Source organism: Xenopus laevis, chromosome 4S (genome assembly GCF_017654675.1).
Source record: "Xenopus laevis strain J_2021 chromosome 4S, Xenopus_laevis_v10.1, whole genome shotgun sequence".
NCBI lineage: Eukaryota > Metazoa > Chordata > Amphibia > Anura > Pipidae > Xenopus > Xenopus laevis.
The window spans coordinates 1,637,679-1,655,845 of NC_054378.1; the positions used below are offsets into that span (position 1 = coordinate 1,637,679).

Here is an 18,167-nt window from a genome sequence, read left to right on the forward strand (position 1 = left end):
GTATTGGCATAGTACATGTGTGTAATAGGTACAGCATTCAGGATGGACAAGAGAGAAAAAAAGAGATAAATATGTTCATGCGCATTAACTAAGACATTTTGGCTGAGGCAAACTGATAACATTGTTTATGGTACATGATGATACTTGTGCAAGGTTGTCTAAGAAGAGCAAGTACAGGGTCGTACAGAAAAACAAGTACAGAGGCCTACAAGGGTCGGCACGTAGGCATGTTAACCCTTCCATCATCATGTCATTGTCTTATTTAGTGACAAATATTGCTTAAAGGGGACCCGTCACCCAAAAAAATTATTCAAAATCCTATTTTATCACATCAGTCAAGCAAAATGAACTTTAATTACACTATATAAATTATTTGAATCTTGTTTCCTTCAGTCTAGGAATTCATAATTATAACAAGCAGGCAGCAGCCATTTTGTGGACACTGTTTTTAAGAAAAGCCTTGCATCATCTCAGAATCTTGTTTGTGCACCAGAATGGGGGGGGCGATGTCCATCCCCATGCCCTGGCTACACAATTAAATGGTAAAGAGAACGGGGGAATGTGGGGAGAGCAGTGACATGTAGGAAATGCTAAATGGAGAGTGAAAGTAATTGTCTGCCCCGCCTCTATGCCCATGGCATAGAGGAGGGGCAGACAATATTTGATTGACAGCTGAGATATTTAAACGAGTTTACAACAGCTATGAATGCTTTAATAAAAAATAGAAATTGGATTTCATGTTTAATTTGAAAAGGACTTTTATTATACAGATTTTTGTGTCTGGGTGACAGGTCCACTTTAAAACTGTGCAGCCGGACAACGCTTGATTTCAGTGCTTCTCATTCATTTTAAAAGATGGAGAAATCCACAGTGGTTCCATGGTTTTCGGGCCGACACCAAAATCACCATTATGAAGCCCTGGTTTGATCAAAAATATCAGATGACTTTATATATATATATATATATATATATATATATATATATATATATATATATATAAATAACAAAAAGAACCGCACTCACAGGACTTGATTTGGTGCAAATAAAGTGGTTTTATTCCGACGTTTCGGCTCTGACACTCGAGCCTTCTTCAGGAAATGAATATATATATATATATATGAAAATCACTGGGCCCCAAATGTGTCTAGGCCCCATTTCTGCAGAAGTAGTAGCTTTGCAATTGCAGGTTTAACTTCACATATGGAAATTCAACAGTGCTTTCCATTGTTAGTGCTGGCAACTGTATATCTATGACTTACTTGCCAGTTAATTACTAACTGCCATGCTCTGTTATATGGAAACAATTTGTATTTCAGTGCTAGTGCCCTCTTTATGCATATGCCATGTGGTATACCTGTCTGCCAGTTAATTACTAACTACCAAGCTGTGAATATTTCATGTAAACAAGTTGCTGCCTGACACATCTGTTGTCTTTTGAAACAAATGAATCTTTCTCATTACTTCTGGTTTAGACATGTGTCGAACAACCTCAAACACATGTATGTGTACAGCTGAGTGGGCTTGGGCAGTTAAAAGCTCTTTCCAAGATCATACACTAATGGAAGGAAATTCAGTTTCCATGGCCCAGAATGGGGAATGGGGGGGGGTTGATTATACAGAGATCTCTCAATGGACTGTTGATTAGTTTTGAGTGTATGTACATGAATCAAGAAGTAGAATGTGATTTTGCTTTGTAGGCCAGTGTTGTAAAGGCATATTTATGTTCCTTTCACAAACATGCCTGTAAAATCCTATATAAGTGAACAGAGAGCTTTAAAACTTCCTTCAGAGCATTGGTGGGCGAGCATCCGCCTTACTCACATATTGATGGGAAATAATTGTGTTTGTGCGCGCCTTGCATTATGTTGGATAAGGATTTATAACTTATATTATATGCAACTGTTTGCCAAGGGACACACCCATTATTGTTTGGAACAGTGTGGAATTGTTGTGTGAAAGTTACCAGCATGAGAGAATATGCGAGACAGCTTTGAGTTCTCACAGATGTGGCTCTACTATGAGTAATGTAAATGAAATGCTGTGATGAACGATATATAAATCATGTGTTAATCTCTACAAGCTGTAGTAAAAACTCTATAATTCCCAAGTGAGAGTGTCTGGGATGCAGACTAACTATTCCTATGTGTGGATATGTATGTACATGTAATAAAATATATAAAATATATACATATAATATGAATAGGAAGGGATCCGGTCATTTTTTTTTAGAAAAGGTGGCAACCCTAGTCACGTTTTCCCCAAGACACCTGCTTTTCTTACCTGTTTCTTTGCTTATCTTAAATTGTTACAAAAGTATCCAATAAACAATCAATGTGAAGGCTTGCAAAGCATTTGGTTTTTTTTAGATGGGGTCAGTGACCCCCCCCCCCATTTGAAAGCTGGAAAGAGTCAGAGGAAGAAGGCAAATAGTTTAAAGGGATCCCGTCATCGGAAAACATGTTTTTTTCAAAACGCATCAGTTAATAGTGCTGCTCCAGCAGAATTCTGCACTGAAATCCATTTCTGAAAAGAGCAAACAGATTTTTTTATATTCAATTTTGAAATCTGACATGGGGCTAGACATATTGTCAGTTTCCCAGCTGCCCCTGGTCATGTGACTTGTGCCTGCACTTTAGGAGAGAAATGCTTTTTGGCAGGCTGCTGTTTTTCCAGTGGGAATGTGTCTCAGTGGGACCTGGATTTTACTATTGAGTGCTGTTTTTAGATCTACCAGGCAGCTGTTATCTTGTGTTAGGGAGCTGCTATCTGGTTACATTCCCATTGTTCTTTTGTTTGGCTGCTGGGGGGGGAGGGGGTTGATATCACTCCAACTTGCAGTAAAGCGTGATTGAAGTTTATCAGAGCACAAGTCACATGACTGGGGGCAGCTGGGAAACTGACAATATGTCTAGCCCCATGTCAGATTTCAAAATTGAATATAAAAAAATCTGTTTGCTCTTTTGAGAAATGGATTTCAGTTCAAAATTCTGCTGGAGCAGCACTATTAACTGATTTCACAGGTTTAAAAGCTGTAAAAAAAGAAAATATGAAGATCAATTAACAGATGCTTAGAACTGGCCATTCTATAACATACTATAAGTCAACTTAAAGGTGAACCAACCCCTTTAAGGTATAAAGGGAAACCTCAGGTCCTGAGCATTCTGTATAACAGGTCCCATACCTGTACTAAACTGGGTACCAAGGTTATTGTGTGTGTATATATATATATTTGTATTTACACAAACAATGTAAGTGGCTACTGCCGTATGGATTATCTTTTGGAAGGAGGGGGTGGTTTGATAATTCCTCTGTGATTTACACTTAAAGGAATGATGGTTCAATTCTTGTGATTGTTTCATTTGCAAGTTAATGCCAAGCTGTTAATTAACTTGCTCTGAGTATTTCCTTGGCAAGTGCCTCTGCACAAATCTGCACAAAGTGAGGGAGGAGGTGAATGTGGCAACGAGGCTCGGGATTTTCCCTTTAAATTGCACTAAAAGTTTTCTTGTAGCTGTTTGGGCTGAGAGGGGAGCAAAGCCCACGGTGACTGGTGAGGTTGGACAGAGCTGAGCTGCTTCGCTGGCAGTGCCTCCAATGGGTGCGGCTGCAGGAAGAGACATTTTAATGGGTTCCTCTGTCTGCTTTTACCCACATTTACTGTGTATGGACTATTTTATTAGAGTGTCATTTATTAATGGAATTTCAGCATATTCCTCAGTGCTGTGCATAAACATCTCTTTGCAGGGCCGGAACTAGGGGTAGGCAGAGTAGGCACGTGCCTAGGACGCAAAGCTGGGAGTTTGCCAGGCACGTACCTCCTCTGTCGCCTACCCCAAGTCCGGTTCCCTTCTCTGCCTGACTCTATGCATTTTTCAAGTTTTTTGTGCTTCTGCGCATGTGAGCGAACTTCAATTCACGCATGCGCACGTCAGCGCAAATTTGCACATGCGCACACTAAACAGGCGTCGCGACTGCCGGGCCTGCCTAGGGCGCCTGCCCAGCGTGGCCCAGCACTGTCTCTTTGCCATACCTGTGCCTGTGATATCAGCCCTATCTGGTGGCAATTTGCTCTTGTAGTATGTACTTGCTACACTCAGTATAAATAAAATACCTTTACAATTACAAAGGATAGATCATATGTTTGTTATTTTTACTAGATATACAGGCATGTCCAAATTGCAGCCCTCCAGCGACTACAACTCTTTTAATCCTACTGACTTCTCGAAGAATGCAGATTTTAACAGTACCTTAAAGGGATACTGTCATGGGAAAAAAACATTTATTTTCAAAACACATCAGTTAATAGTGCTGCTCCAGCAGAATTCTACACTGAAACTTGTTTCTCAAAAGAGCAAACTGAATTTTTTATATTTAATTTTGAAATCTGACATGGGGCTAGACATATTGTCAGTTTCCCAGCTGCCCCCAGTCATGTGACTTGTGCTCTGATAAACTTCTTTACTCTTTACTGCTGTACTGCAAGTTGGACTGATATCACCCCTCCCTTCCCCCCCCCCAGCAGCCTAACAACAGAACAATGGGAAGGTAACCAGATAGCAGCTCCCTAACACAAGATAACAGCTGCCTGGTAGATTTAAGAACAGCACTCAGTAGTAAATTCCAGGTCCCACTGAGACACATTCAGTTACATTGAGAAGCCTGCCAGAAAGCATTTCTCTCCTAAAGTGCAGGCACAAGTCACATGACTGGGGCAGCTGGGAAACTGACAAAATGTCTAGCTCCATGTTAGATTTCAAAATTGAATATAAAAAAATCTGTTTGCTCTTTTGAGAAATGGATTTCAGTGCAGAATTCTGCTGGAGTAGCACTATTAACTGATGTGTTTTGGAAAAAACATGTTTTCCAATGACAGGATCCCTTTAAGCCGTATTGGCTTAGATAGATTGCTGAACCTGGGACATCCTGTTGAGCAAGCCCACACCCACCCATGTGATCCAGTTGTTTGCCCCAGGGGAAACCTTGCCAAACGAGCACCCCACAAATATAAGCCCAACCTCAGATTTTATCCATGTTCAGAAGGGACCTCGGGCTATGAATCACCTTCAGATGTTCATCTTATTTTTCTATCAAGGTATGCAGGTGATGTTGTGACATTACTACATCTGTGTGTGAGTCTGTGTGAATATCTTGTGTACATGTATGTTGCCTATCAACCTCGTTTTCCCCCAGATATTTTACATGCAGACCGTGTATCTTTCCTCAGTACATGTGCCTTTGTTAATATATGCGCTATTCTTCTCTAGGCTGTGTATCTTTTGTGGGTGCTCATCACTCTGTTTACACAGACGTTTTTGGGTGTGTCAAACCTCAGGCCAAACACCTTTGTTGTAGCACAATATCACCTGGTAACAAGAAAGTAACACAAAATCTCTCCTGGAAATACAGTTTGCCTAGGCCGAGGTTTCGGGGGATCTGCAAGGAAAGAGGAATTGGCAGATAGGGTGCTGCTCCGACAATACGCAACATTAGAACCATTTAGTAAATTCCTCTTTTTTTTATTTCAATATTTTATTTTTTCAATAATAGTCCCTTTAGGGAAGTGTAAGTGTGGAAGGAAAGATGGCAGCACATTCTTTTTGCAGCTGAATGGGAATTAGCTCCATTGCTCTGATATGGCTCATTGAGTTGCTGATCTTCTCATTACATAGTTACATAGTTACATAGTTAAATCGGTTTGAAAAAAGTCAAAGTCCATCAAGTTCAAACCCTCCAAATGAAAACCCAGCCCCATACACACAGCCCTCCCTACTGTCACATAAATGATATATCCCCATATCTATACTAACTATAGAGTTTAGTATCACAATAGCCTTTGTATTATGTCTGTCCAAGAAATCATCCAAGTCCCTCTTATAGTCATTAACTGAATCATCACCCGGCAGTGCATTCCCCAACCTCACTGTCCTCACTGTGATGAACCCCCTACTCTGTTCCTTTAAATGAAACTTCTTTTCCTCTAGTCTGAAGGGGAGGCCTCTGGTACGTGATTCTCTTTATGGGTAAAAAGGTCCCCTGCTATTTGTCTATAATGTCCTCTAATGTACTTGTAAAGTCTAATCATGTCCCCTCACAAGCGCCTTTTTTCCAGAGAAAACAACCCCAACCTTGTCAGTCTCCCCTCATAATTTAACTCTTCCCTCCCTCTAACCAGTTTAGTTGCACTTAGTCTCTGCACTCTCTCCAGCTCATTTATATCCCTCTTAAGGACTGGAGTCCAAAACTGCCCCCATACTCCAGATGAGGCCTCACCAGGGACCTATAAAGAGACACAATTATGTTTCATCCCTTGAGTTAATGCCCTTTTTTATACAAGAACTTGATTTGCTTTAGTAGCCACAGAATGACACTGCCCAGAATTAGACAACTTGTTATCTACAAAGACCCCAAGATCCTTCTCATTTAAGGAAACTCCCAACACACTGCCATTTAGTGTAGAACTTGCATTTTTATTATTTTTGCCAACATTTATCAACATTGAAGCTCATTTTCCAGTTTGCTGCCCAGTTTCCCAACTCACTGTGCAAAGTGTCAGCATCTTGCATGGAACCTATAGTTCATAATCATTGATCAAAATGCATGTCACTACCAACAATAACATCAGATTTATATAGATATATATATATATATATATATTTGGGGTGTCAGCTGGTACCATTTGGGAAAGTTGGCATCACAGTCCCATTGACCTCCGGAGAAACACAGGCCAAGAATTGGCTCCTCCACTGCTGCCCTTCTGCCCATAGCAGCCCTGTAACTAATGGCAACCACTCATTTTGACCTCCCCTTCTTCTTTCATTGAGGATGGTAGGAGTTCATTGAAACCTCTAAGGTTAATGTCACACAGGGACTTATTGTAAAGGGGAAGCAAATATCGCTACATCTCAATATCTAACAACTAATTACAGGCCTCCAAGCATTTACTTCCGCTCTATATCAATTGTGTTTATTATTTGAAGCAGTCTGATACAACTCTTCACAGAGCTACTAAAGTCTCTAAATTAAAGAATATAAATCTGTATTTAATTGCTTGTTTATGTGCCATTGCTTTCAAGTAGTTACAGTCTGCTTCCTTCCCAGTCATCCGCTTCTCTCGTGATACATGATGCTTTTTATTTCCACTGCTTTGTGATTTAAAGCAACAGTAACACCATAAAAAAGAAAGTGTTTTAAAGTAATGAAAATATTATGTAGTGTTGCCCTGCGCTGGTAAAACTGATGTGTTTGCTTCAGAAACACTATTATAGTTTATATAAACAAGCTGCTGTGTAGCAATGGCGAAAATCGAAAAAAGGCTATATTGCACAGGTTAAATAGTGGATAACAGATAACTCCATTATGTTCTACAGAGCTTATCTGCTGTGTAACCTGAGCCTTTTCTCTTTGGCTACACAGCAGCTTGTTTATATAAACTATAGTAGTACTTATCTGTTATCTACTGTGTATTCTGTGCTTGAATGGCTGCCCCCATGGCTACACAGCAGCTTGTTTATATAAACTATAGTAGTACTTATCTGTTATCTACTGTGTATCCTGTGCTTGAATGGCTGCCCCCATGACTACACAGCAGCTTGTTTATATAAACTATAGTAGTACTTATCTGTTATCTACTGTGTATCCTGTGCTTGAATGGCTGCCCCCATGGCTACACAGCAGCTTGTTTATATAAACTATAGTAGTACTTATCTGTTATCTACTGTGTATCCTGTGCTTGAATGGCTGCCCCCATGGCTACACAACAGCTTCTTTATATAAACTATAGTAGTACTTATCTGTTATCTACTGTGTATCCTGTGCTTGAATGGCTGCCCCCATGGCTACACAGCAGCTTGTTTATATAAACTATAGTAGTACTTATCTGTTATCTACTGTGTATCCTGTGCTTGAATGGCTGCCCCCATGGCTACACAGCAGCTTGTTTATATAAACTATAGTAGTACTTATCTGTTATCTACTGTGTATCCTGTGCTTGAATGGCTGCCCCCATGGCTACACAGCAGCTTGTTTATATAAACTATAGTAGTACTTATCTGTTATCTACTGTGTATCCTGTGCTTGAATGGCTGCCCCCATGGCTACACAGCAGATTGTTTATATAAACTATAGTAGTACTTATCTGTTATCTACTGTGTATCCTGTGCTTGAATGGCCGTCCCCATGGCTACACAGCAGCTTGTTTATATATACTATAGTAGTACTTATCTGTTATCTACTGTGTATCCTGTGCTTGAATGGCTGCCCCCATGGCTACACAGCAGATTGTTTATATAAACTATAGTAGTACTTATCTGTTATCTACTGTGTATCCTGTGCTTGAATGGCCGTCCCCATGGCTACACAGCAGCTTGTTTATATATACTATAGTAGTACTTATCTGTTATCTACTGTGTATCCTGTGCTTGAATGGCTGCCCCCATGGCTACACAGCAGATTGTTTATATAAACTATAGTAGTACTTATCTGTTATCTACTGTGTATCCTGTGCTTGAATGGCCGTCCCCATGGCTACACATCAGCTACATACGGTCCCGCATTCCGACCTCCCGTATTGCCATTATGATCCGATCGTTGGGTCCTAGGGGCCCACGTCAGTGTGAGCATATCGGGGAGAGATCCACTTGTTTGGCGACATCACCAAACGAGCTGACCTCCCTGTGTATGGCCACCTTTAGCCTGACAAAATACACAACATCCAGAGTCAACAGCCAGTGTGTTAATGGTCTAAGCTTCACTGGGGCAGAATGTGGTGCCTGATGCCGCAATCCCCCCTTCCCTCCTCTGCGGGGACCTCGTATTCTTTATTTCAGAAAATGTCACCATTTCCTTCTTCAGACCAATGTGCAGCAAGATACTGGCACGGTTAAAAGAGAAATGCATTGCGTTTGTTATTTTACTTTCACTTCTGGACAAAGGTTATTCTATACAGCGATCGTTTTCATCTTGTACTGTATATATGTAAATTGAAGTGATACTGACACCTTTTAGTGCAAACAATGCTCTTATATTCAACTTTGAAATCTGACATGAGGCTAGTCATATTGTCAGTTTCCCAGTTACCCTCAGTCATGTGACTTGTGCTCTGATAAACTTCAGTCACTCTTTACTGCTGTACTGCAAGTTGGAGTCATATCGCTCCCCTCCCTTTTCCCCCTCCCAGCAGTCTAACAACAGAACAATTGTTAGGTAACCAAATAGCAGCTCCCTAACATCATAAAAATCATGACAGAATCCATGATATCTGTGAGCTGAAGCTTTGCCTGTTACAGGAGCCAACAGACGCTTGTCTCCTGTACCTCTGTCTCTGTGTCCCTTGGATGTCTCTTAGTGTCCCCTGGATGACTCTTAGTGTCCCTTGGATGTCTCTTAGTGTCCCTTGGATGTCTTGTAATGTCCCTTGGATGTCTCGTAGTGTCCCTTGTATGTTTCTTAGTGTCCCTTGAATGTCTCTTAGTGTCCCTTGAATGTCTCTTAGTGTCCCTTGGATGTCTCGTAGTGTCCCTTGTATGTTTCTTAGTGTCCCTTGAATGTCTCTTAGTGTCCCTTGAATGTCTCTTAGTGTCCCTTGGATGTCTCGTAGTGTCCCTTGTATGTTTCTTAGTGTCCCTTGAATGTCTCTTAGTGTCCCTTGGATGTCTCTTAGACACTCGATCCCGGTTGCCCCTGTGCCCTGACACATGTGACAAAGATGAAAATAGCGTCAAAACATTCCATGAAAACATTCCATGAAAACATTCCAACTCTCACATTACCTGGAATTCAGCAATGACATTCAAAGCAAGGCCGTCTTACTCAACCCATTTTATTTTTCCATTTCTCCTTTTAATTCTCCTCCATCCACATATACACACACGTTACTTTTTGATCTTGGTTTAAAAGCTGGCCTTCATGTGCTTCATTGCAAAGAAGTGAAAGTGTTCTACACACAGATCACTTATTGTACAGGACGCGTTGAAGAACATAAAATACACATTATCATACACTGTACTAGTCGGGCACACACAACTGATTAACCAGTACAAGAAGAGGTGTATCGGGCACTCAAAAAGACTCCACAAAGGCCACCAAAAATAAAGTTGAAAATGTAATATTTATTGTAGATTAATTTAAAAAGGAACAGTATCTCCACTGGCCCTACGCGTTTCATGCCCCAGGGCACTTAGTCATGGGCGTAGGGTCAGTGGAGATACTGTTCCTTTTTAAATGAATCTACAATAAATATTACATTTTCAACTTTATTTTTGGTAGCCTTTGTGGAGTCTTTTTGAGTGTCCGATATCCCTGTTCTTGTATTTTGCTGGTTTATCCTCTCCCTAAACTGAGTGTTGGGGGCCAGTGCACCCAGACCACCTGTTCTACGTGGTGACTGATCAACATATTTTGCATCCCGTGCCCCCTTTATTTCGGTGGTTATACACACAACTGATTTCCTGTGCAAAAATTTTATTTTTAAAGGGGAACTATTACAAAAATGAAAATTTAATATACGCTTCATCATACGGAAATAACTAGACTTTCTAAATACAATCAATAAAAAATTCTGTATTGTTTCTGAAATAATCAAGTTTATCTTCACTATTCCTCTCCGCGTGTTTCTCTTCATTCTCTCTTCATGCAGCAGTTGGGTGTCAGATGAATGATCCAATATATCTTATAGGGGGGCTCCTTTCCTAGCAGATGTATTAGAGTTCACTCAAATAACTGATTCCAGTACAAACAAAATGTAACAAAATAACTGCCTTTTGCACAAATCCTGCATGTAGAGAGACATGATGTCTGGTGAGTTTAATAGAGTGAGCTCTAATACATCTTCTAGGCAAAAGGAGCCCCCTATAAGATATATTGGATGTAACTGTCAGTGAATATCTGACACACAACTGCTGCATGAAGAGAGAATGAAGAGAAACAGATGCTGAGAGAGGAATAGTGAAGAGAAACTTGATTATTTCAGAAACCATACAGAATATTTAATTGGTTGTATTTAGAAAGTGTCTTATTTCAGTATGATGAAGCTTATATTAAATTTTCATTTTCACAATAGTTCCCCTTTAAACAGACAAATTGAGGAAATGTCGGCACAACATTACAGGAAATTGTTTTCATGTGTTAACGCCATGATAGATGGGCATTACTGCCCTTGAAGCAGCTGAACTAAACATTTCTTGGGGGACCAAAACTCAGCTCTTCATCTACTGAAGCTGTAACCCCCGTCCCCCAGTATTCTACGGGAGTATTTAGAGGGCAGTTACTATGACCTTCCTAGCATGGAGTACTGCACTCAAACAAAAATGATTCTAATCCTCTAACAGGTGTTCTCCTTAAATGTTTAAAATAGAATTTGCAAAAAACCTATACACACAGTTTTACATTAGAACTTCTGAAGAAGGACAGACCAGAAATAGAAATCTAGTATTCTTATGTTATAGTGTAAGGGATAATCCAACATTATCTGTTCAAATTTCAAGCTGGTGTCTCCCCATATAAAGTGGTAAAATGGCGGCTGACCGAATGAGGCTTGGTCAGATACGGAGGCTGAAACGTTGTGGTTATGGAGTTCTCCTTATATTGTCTGCATGGGGCTCAATAAATTCACAGAGGCCAAATAGTCGTATGAGCCAAACTTGGCCCACCTTTGGGATGGACAAATCAGGCAGAGATTGCCTTTTTACCGACCTCCTGAAACAAACTGATCTTCCCAAGTTGGTGGTGTTTTAATGTTACATATGTTTGCTTTACAATGATCCCCAACCAGTAGCTCATGAGTAACATGTTGCTCTCCAACCCCTTGGATGTTGCTCCCAGTGGCCTCAAAGCAGGAGATTATTTTTGAGTTCCAGACTTGGAGGCAAGTTTTGGTTGTACTGCCAAACAGAGTCTCAATGTAGGTTGACAATCCTCATAGGGGCTACTAAATGGCCAATCACAGCACTTATTTAGCACCCAAAGAACATTTTTTATGTTTGTATTGCTCCCCAACTCCTTTTACTTCTGAATGTTGCTCACGGGTTCAAAAGGTTGGGGATCCCTGACTTAAGCCATACCTCCCAACATTTTGGAAATAAAAAGACCACACACCCTTAGTTACCATGTTCATTTTATAAAATGTATCGGGTTAAGAAAGTTTGAACACATTTGTGTGTTTTTTATGTGTTATTACTAATGAAGGTGAATTGCCCTTTAGAGGGATACTGTGATAGGGAAAAAAAAGTTTTTTCATCAGTTAATAGTGCTGCTCCAGCAGAATTCTGCACTGAAATCCGTTTCTCAAAAGAGCAAACAGATTTTTTTTTATATTTAATTTTGAAATCTGACATGAGGCTAGTCATATTGTCAGTTTCCCAGTTGCCCCCAGTCATGCAACTTGTGCTCTGATAAACTTCAGTCTCTCTTTACTGCTGTACTGCAAGTTGGACTGATTTCATCTTCCCCACCAGCAGCCTAACAATGGGAAGGTAACCAGATAGCAGCTCCCTAACACAAGATAACAGCTGCCTGGTAGATCTAAGAACAGCACTCAATAGTAAAATCCAGGTCCCACTGAGACACATTCAGTTCCATTGAGTAGGAGAAACAACAGGCTGCCAGAAAGCAGTTCCATCCTAAAGTGCTGGCTCTTTCTGAAATCACATGACCAGGCAAAATGAGCTGAGATGCACCTACACACCAATATTACAACTAAATACACTTGCTGCTTCAGGAATGACATTTTATATTGTACAGTCAATTATTTGCAGTGTAAACTGTGTCATTTAGAAATAAAAATTATTTCATGACAGAATCTCTTTAAGATGCAACTCCACAAGAGGCCTGCTTATCTTCAATTGTTACAATTGTTTCTTTGCTTATCTTCATTTGTTACAAATGTATCTACGTGCAGCTGCCACATATTCTTGGCTCTCTGCCAAATGCCAATTAAGTTAGAAACTTTTGTGTCTTTTTCTGGTTGTCCAGTGCAGGAGATCAAAGAGAAAGTCGGGACATTTTAGTAACAATCCTAGACTGTCCCGTGAAAAACAATAATAATAATAAATAATAATAAAATAATAATGCAATCAGCGATCAGCTTCTCCCTTCATGTATTGTAACATAGAAACACCCAAAATTGCTCCCAACTTTATACATTTACAAATGATGGAATGGAATTGTCTGGGGGGTGGGGGGGTTGCTGGAAAAGTTCTTCAGGGACAGGGAATTATTTCTCTCTCGAAAATGGTAAAATAAAGCAAATGTCTAATGCAGGAAATATTTTCCTCTTATTAGAGAACGAGAGAGGGGGAAGGAGTTTATCAGCTGCAGATGTTGGAGACATGTTTTGAGGGCAGATCTTCTCCTCCAGCTTTTTTCCCTCCTCTCTTTCTGTAATGCGAGAGGTGGAATATGTGGAATTATGGATAAACCAGCTCTGCTGGATCTTGCAGCCTCCCAGCATGTCTCTGCGTGGCCTCCCTGCATTCCTGCACCTCAAAGCGCCTCTGTTCACAGGACACAACAATCCTGCTTTGTTTCTAGACCACGTCTATTTTTTTTTAAATAACCCCCTTTTTTGGCCTTGTAAAAAAAAAAAAAAAAAATCCTGTCAAATTCACCCTCCCTCATCTTGCAGCATGTCCCTCCCTTGGTCTCTCCATTTCCCCACCAGCACTAAATTAACTGTCAGATTTCTGATTTCTTGCTCTCCTAGAGCTGAGTTGTGCATGTGTGGTTATAGCTCTATAGTATACAACTTCATGCTCACCGGGAGACTCCCATAAGGTTACAAAATCATAGCAGAAATTAAATGGGCCTTCATTCTAAAGGTAAATGTTTGGATCTAATCAGACCAATGGCATACCTCCCAACTGTCAGGTTTTTTCACGGGACAGTCCCAATTTTGACAGCTTAACCCCCAGTCCTGGGTTTGTTACTGAAATGTCCTGACTTTCTGTTTAATCTCCTGCACTTAAAGCAGAACTAAACCCCCTGCAATCTAAGTCCCCACTGGCCCCCCTGCACAGTCTTACCCCAGAAATCTGTCCCCTCTTGAAATAGTGACCACAAATGCAGAGTGTGCGCATCGGAGCGCCATCTTATTCTCTTCGGTAATCTTCGTGTCTTCTTCCTCCCCTTTGGCAATTTCCGTCCCTTTCATCGTATGCACAGTTATCGCTAACCAGAAGATTACTCCAACTGCGCATGCGCCATTACACCACTCACTCCACGAAGATTACTGAAGAGAAGAAGATGGCACCCGTGAGCTCTGCTGCGCTCACTCTGCATTTGCGATAGGGATGCACGAATCCACTATTTTGGATTCGTTCAAACCCGCGAATCCTTTGTAAAATATTCGGCTGAATACCGAACCGAATCGTAATTTGCATATTCAAATTAGGGGTGGGAAGGGGAAAACATTTTTTACTTCCTTGTTTTGTGACAAAAAGTGACGCAATTTCCCTCCCCTCCCAATCTTTTTAGCCCTCTTTCTATTTCCAAAATGTTGGGAGGTATGTTTTATGTTTCAGGCAGGTGTTGGGAGGGTATTATTATTATTATTATTATTATTATTATTATTAGGGATACACCAAATCCAGGATTCGGTTCGGGATTAGGCCAGGTTTCTGCCTTTTTCATCAGGATTCTGATTTGGCGAATTCTTCTTCCCGGCTGAACCGAATCCAAATCCTAATTTGCATATGCAAATTAGGGACGGGGAGGGAAATCACATGACTTTTTGGCACAAAACAAGGAAGTAATAAATGTCTTCCCCTTCCCACCCCTAATTTGCATATGCAAATTAGGATTCAGTTCGGTATTCAGCCAAATCTTTTGTGAAGGATTCGATGGTTCGGCCATATCCAAAATAGTGGATTCGGTGCATACCTAATTATTATACTTGTAGCATATATAATAAAGAACATACACAGTGCTGTACACAAAATGGTTATATAAATGGAATATACAGATTTACATAAAAACAGCAACAAATAAGCGATACCCAAATGAGCTGGGTACAGAGTTCTCCTGAGTTAGTGAGCTTAGTTGGTTCAGGGCATTTGCTGTGCCTCTGGAGTCATGAGAAAGGGAGTTTCTTAATTGCAATTTTTGTCTATTATTGACACAGGGAGGTTTGCTGAGCGTCACATGGCTTTTATAGAGCTCCGTGTTTCATTTACTGTGAGACAGTCGCAACCAGCCATGTATATACCTTGCCATTCAGATGCAAGTGTTCAAAATGAGTTTGGTTTGACCCACCGGACCATAAATCACAGTCTGATTCTGTTAATATTCACAATTGTTCCTTTTCCTATCACTTTTTGCCACTTGCTTGGCAGCTTTTGTAAGCACGGCCTTGTCACCGTTTGTTCCTGTAATGTTCCTACTAAAAGAATGAGAATGAATAAATGACAGTCCTAAAGCTACATTCTATTTATTTCTTCTTTCTTCAACAGCCTTGTGTCCTCATGCAAACATCGTGCAGCGAAGCCAGCAAAGTCTTACTGAACTGGTAACTAACTAACCAGTGTCAAGGTAATGTCAGCTTTCTTCATGTTCTCTTAGTCTAATCCTCATTTTGTCTCTGCAAGTGTCATTTAACTGTCTTTCAATAATTCTTTGATGTCCGCCCTCCATTTTGTCTTCTGCTCTGTTGCATGTTTGGTCATAGCCATGTAATGGTCCTAAGTTATCACTTCTCCGCATACAAAAACCATGTTACAATGGCACTCCCTGGTGGCTGCATGGCAGAATTACATGTTGCCCGAAAAGAACTAAGATCAGTAGTAAAATAGAGAAAATTTCCAGAACTTCGGTAAACCATATCTATGAGAAAACAACAATAATTGTGAGTTCCTCCAAAAATAATAAAAATATTAGGACATATTGAGTGGAGAGGCCTAACGCGTTTCGTGCCTGTTGGGGGCACTTACTCCTAGGCATAGCTATCATATCTAAAAGCATATATCATTATCAAATAAAGAACATTACATTTTCTATTGGCAATCACCAGAAATCTACAGTTAACAGTAGAACAGAAAATTCTCACTGTTTAAGAAATATCTTGAAGAAAAATGCACTTCTACTACTAAAGTGTACATTTTTAAAGAGTTAGAGTAGACTTTTACTTGACTAGTACAAGCAGGTGAGTGCATATTAAAGTAAAAAGGACTTTAACGCCTAACATTTTGGTATCCCTTAGTGATTATACCTTTTAGTTCTCCTTTTTTCAGGGCCTTAAATGCTATTCCCTTATCTGAAAGCTATAAGAACATACAAATAATATCTGAAACAGCCTTTTTTTAAGTGTTACACTGTAGCATGCGATAGCGGTGTTGCCAGAACAGAATCTACTACTAAGGAGACTTTAGACATGTTGCTTACAATTAGGGATGCACCGAATCCACTATTTTGGATTCGCCCGAACCCCTGAATCCTTCGCAAAAGATTCGGCGAATACCAAAAGAGAATCCTGCAAATTCGGATTCGGGAAGGGGAAACATTTTTTACTTCCTTGTTTTTTGACAAAAAGTAATTTGATTTCCCTCCTCCCTAATTTGCATATGCAAATTCGGATTCATTTTGGCCTGGCAGAAGGATTCGGCCAAATCTGAATAATGCTGAAAAAGGCCGTAACCCAAACAGAATCCTGGATTCGGTGCATCCCTACTTATAATTATAAAAAACCCTGGTTTAGATAAAAAAGAAATGGATAATAAATCCCGTACCTTTACTTCAAGAATAGAAAATCAGTTCGACCGGATTGTAAAAACTAGGGATGTAGCGAACGTCGGAAAAAAAGTTCGCGAACATATTCGCGAACTTGCGCAAAAATGCGAGCGGTTCGCGAACGGTTCGCGAACCCCATAGACTTCAATGGGAAGGCGAACTTTAACATCTAGAAAAGACATTTCTGGCCAGAAAAATGATTTTAAAGTTGTTTAAAGGGTGCAACGACCTGGACAGTGGCATGCCAGAGGGGGATCAAGGGCAAAAATGTATCTGAAAAATCTGCCTGTGTGTGCTTGGAAGAGATAGTGTAGGGGGAGAGCTGTTAGTGATTTCAGGGACACCAGTCCCACTCCCCAACACTGCTAGACTAATAGCACTGGGCTCTTATAGTAGTAGTAGTAGTAGTAGTAGTAGTAGTAGTAAAACAACAAAAAAATAAATAAAAGCAGTCCTTACAAGGACTACTGTTATTGCAGCAGTCAGCAGATGAGATCTGAAGCAGGACAGCTGCCCACTGCAGCTACATACAGAGCACTGCAGTAGAAGGTAGATTACTAGCCAGCAAAGCTACCTAAGCTTAAATGTCCCTCAAACCCCTGCAGACTTCTGTCCCTACAATAACAGAGCAGTATCAAAACGATTACTAGCCAGCAAACTTTCAACTGTCCCTGAAATCACTAACAGGCAGCAGCTCGCTCCCTACACTATCTCTTCAGCACACACAGGCAGAGTGAAAAAACGCTGCAGGGCTTCGGTTTTTATAGGGAAGGGGAGTGGTCCAGGGGAGAGCTTCCTGATTGGCTGCCATGTACCTGCTGGTCTGGGGTGAGAGGGCAAAAAAAAGCGCCAACAATGGCGAACCCAAAATGGCGAACGTCGCGCGACGTTCGCGAACTTCCGGCGAGCGCGAACACCCGATGTTCGCGCGAACAAGTTCGCCGGCGAACAGTTCGCGACATCTCTAGTAAAAACCTCAAAGATGGCACTTCTGTGTGAAGATAGAAGTCAAAACAAAGGGGTAGCAACACTTTGCAACTGTCAGATCGATTCTTATCCACACACTGATATATATCAATATATGTGTGACGTTTATTTATATGTATGTTTCATCAGAAAACATTTTTAAATCTTGATGACTCCTGTTATGCCAGACAGGAAATATCATGCTTCAATCCTTATTTACATTTTCCTAGATGGATAAAGAAGAAGAAGAAGAAAAAACAAGAGAGCTTTTGCTCCCCAACTGGCAGGGGAGTGGATCCATGGGCATCACCTTGGATAAGAATGAGGAGGGGGTGTTTGTTAAGCAATTGGTGCAGGATTCTCCAGCCGGGAAAACTGGAGTTGCAAAAGAAGGTGAGACTATGACTGGGCAAGGTTATTCCATTTTATACTTAGAAAATGTGTCTAATCACCACTTTATTTTTGGGGAAAATTTGAAGGGATTCTGC

General features: G+C 40.6%; 1 protein-coding gene across 50 annotated transcripts in view; it reads left to right on the plus strand.

Moving 5' to 3' along the window:
* ahnak.S (AHNAK nucleoprotein S homeolog) overlaps positions 1-18,167 on the plus strand; it is a 53,995-nt gene that overhangs the window by 12,345 nt on the left and 23,483 nt on the right. For all 50 annotated transcript variants that reach the window (XM_041560760.1, XM_041560712.1, XM_041560707.1 and 47 more), the window contains exons 2-3: positions 15,441-15,519; positions 17,910-18,072. In XM_041560760.1, coding sequence (XP_041416694.1) covers positions 17,910-18,072 — 163 coding nt within the window. In that variant the 5' untranslated portion in view covers positions 15,441-15,519. The remainder of the gene's footprint in view (positions 1-15,440; positions 15,520-17,909; positions 18,073-18,167) is intronic.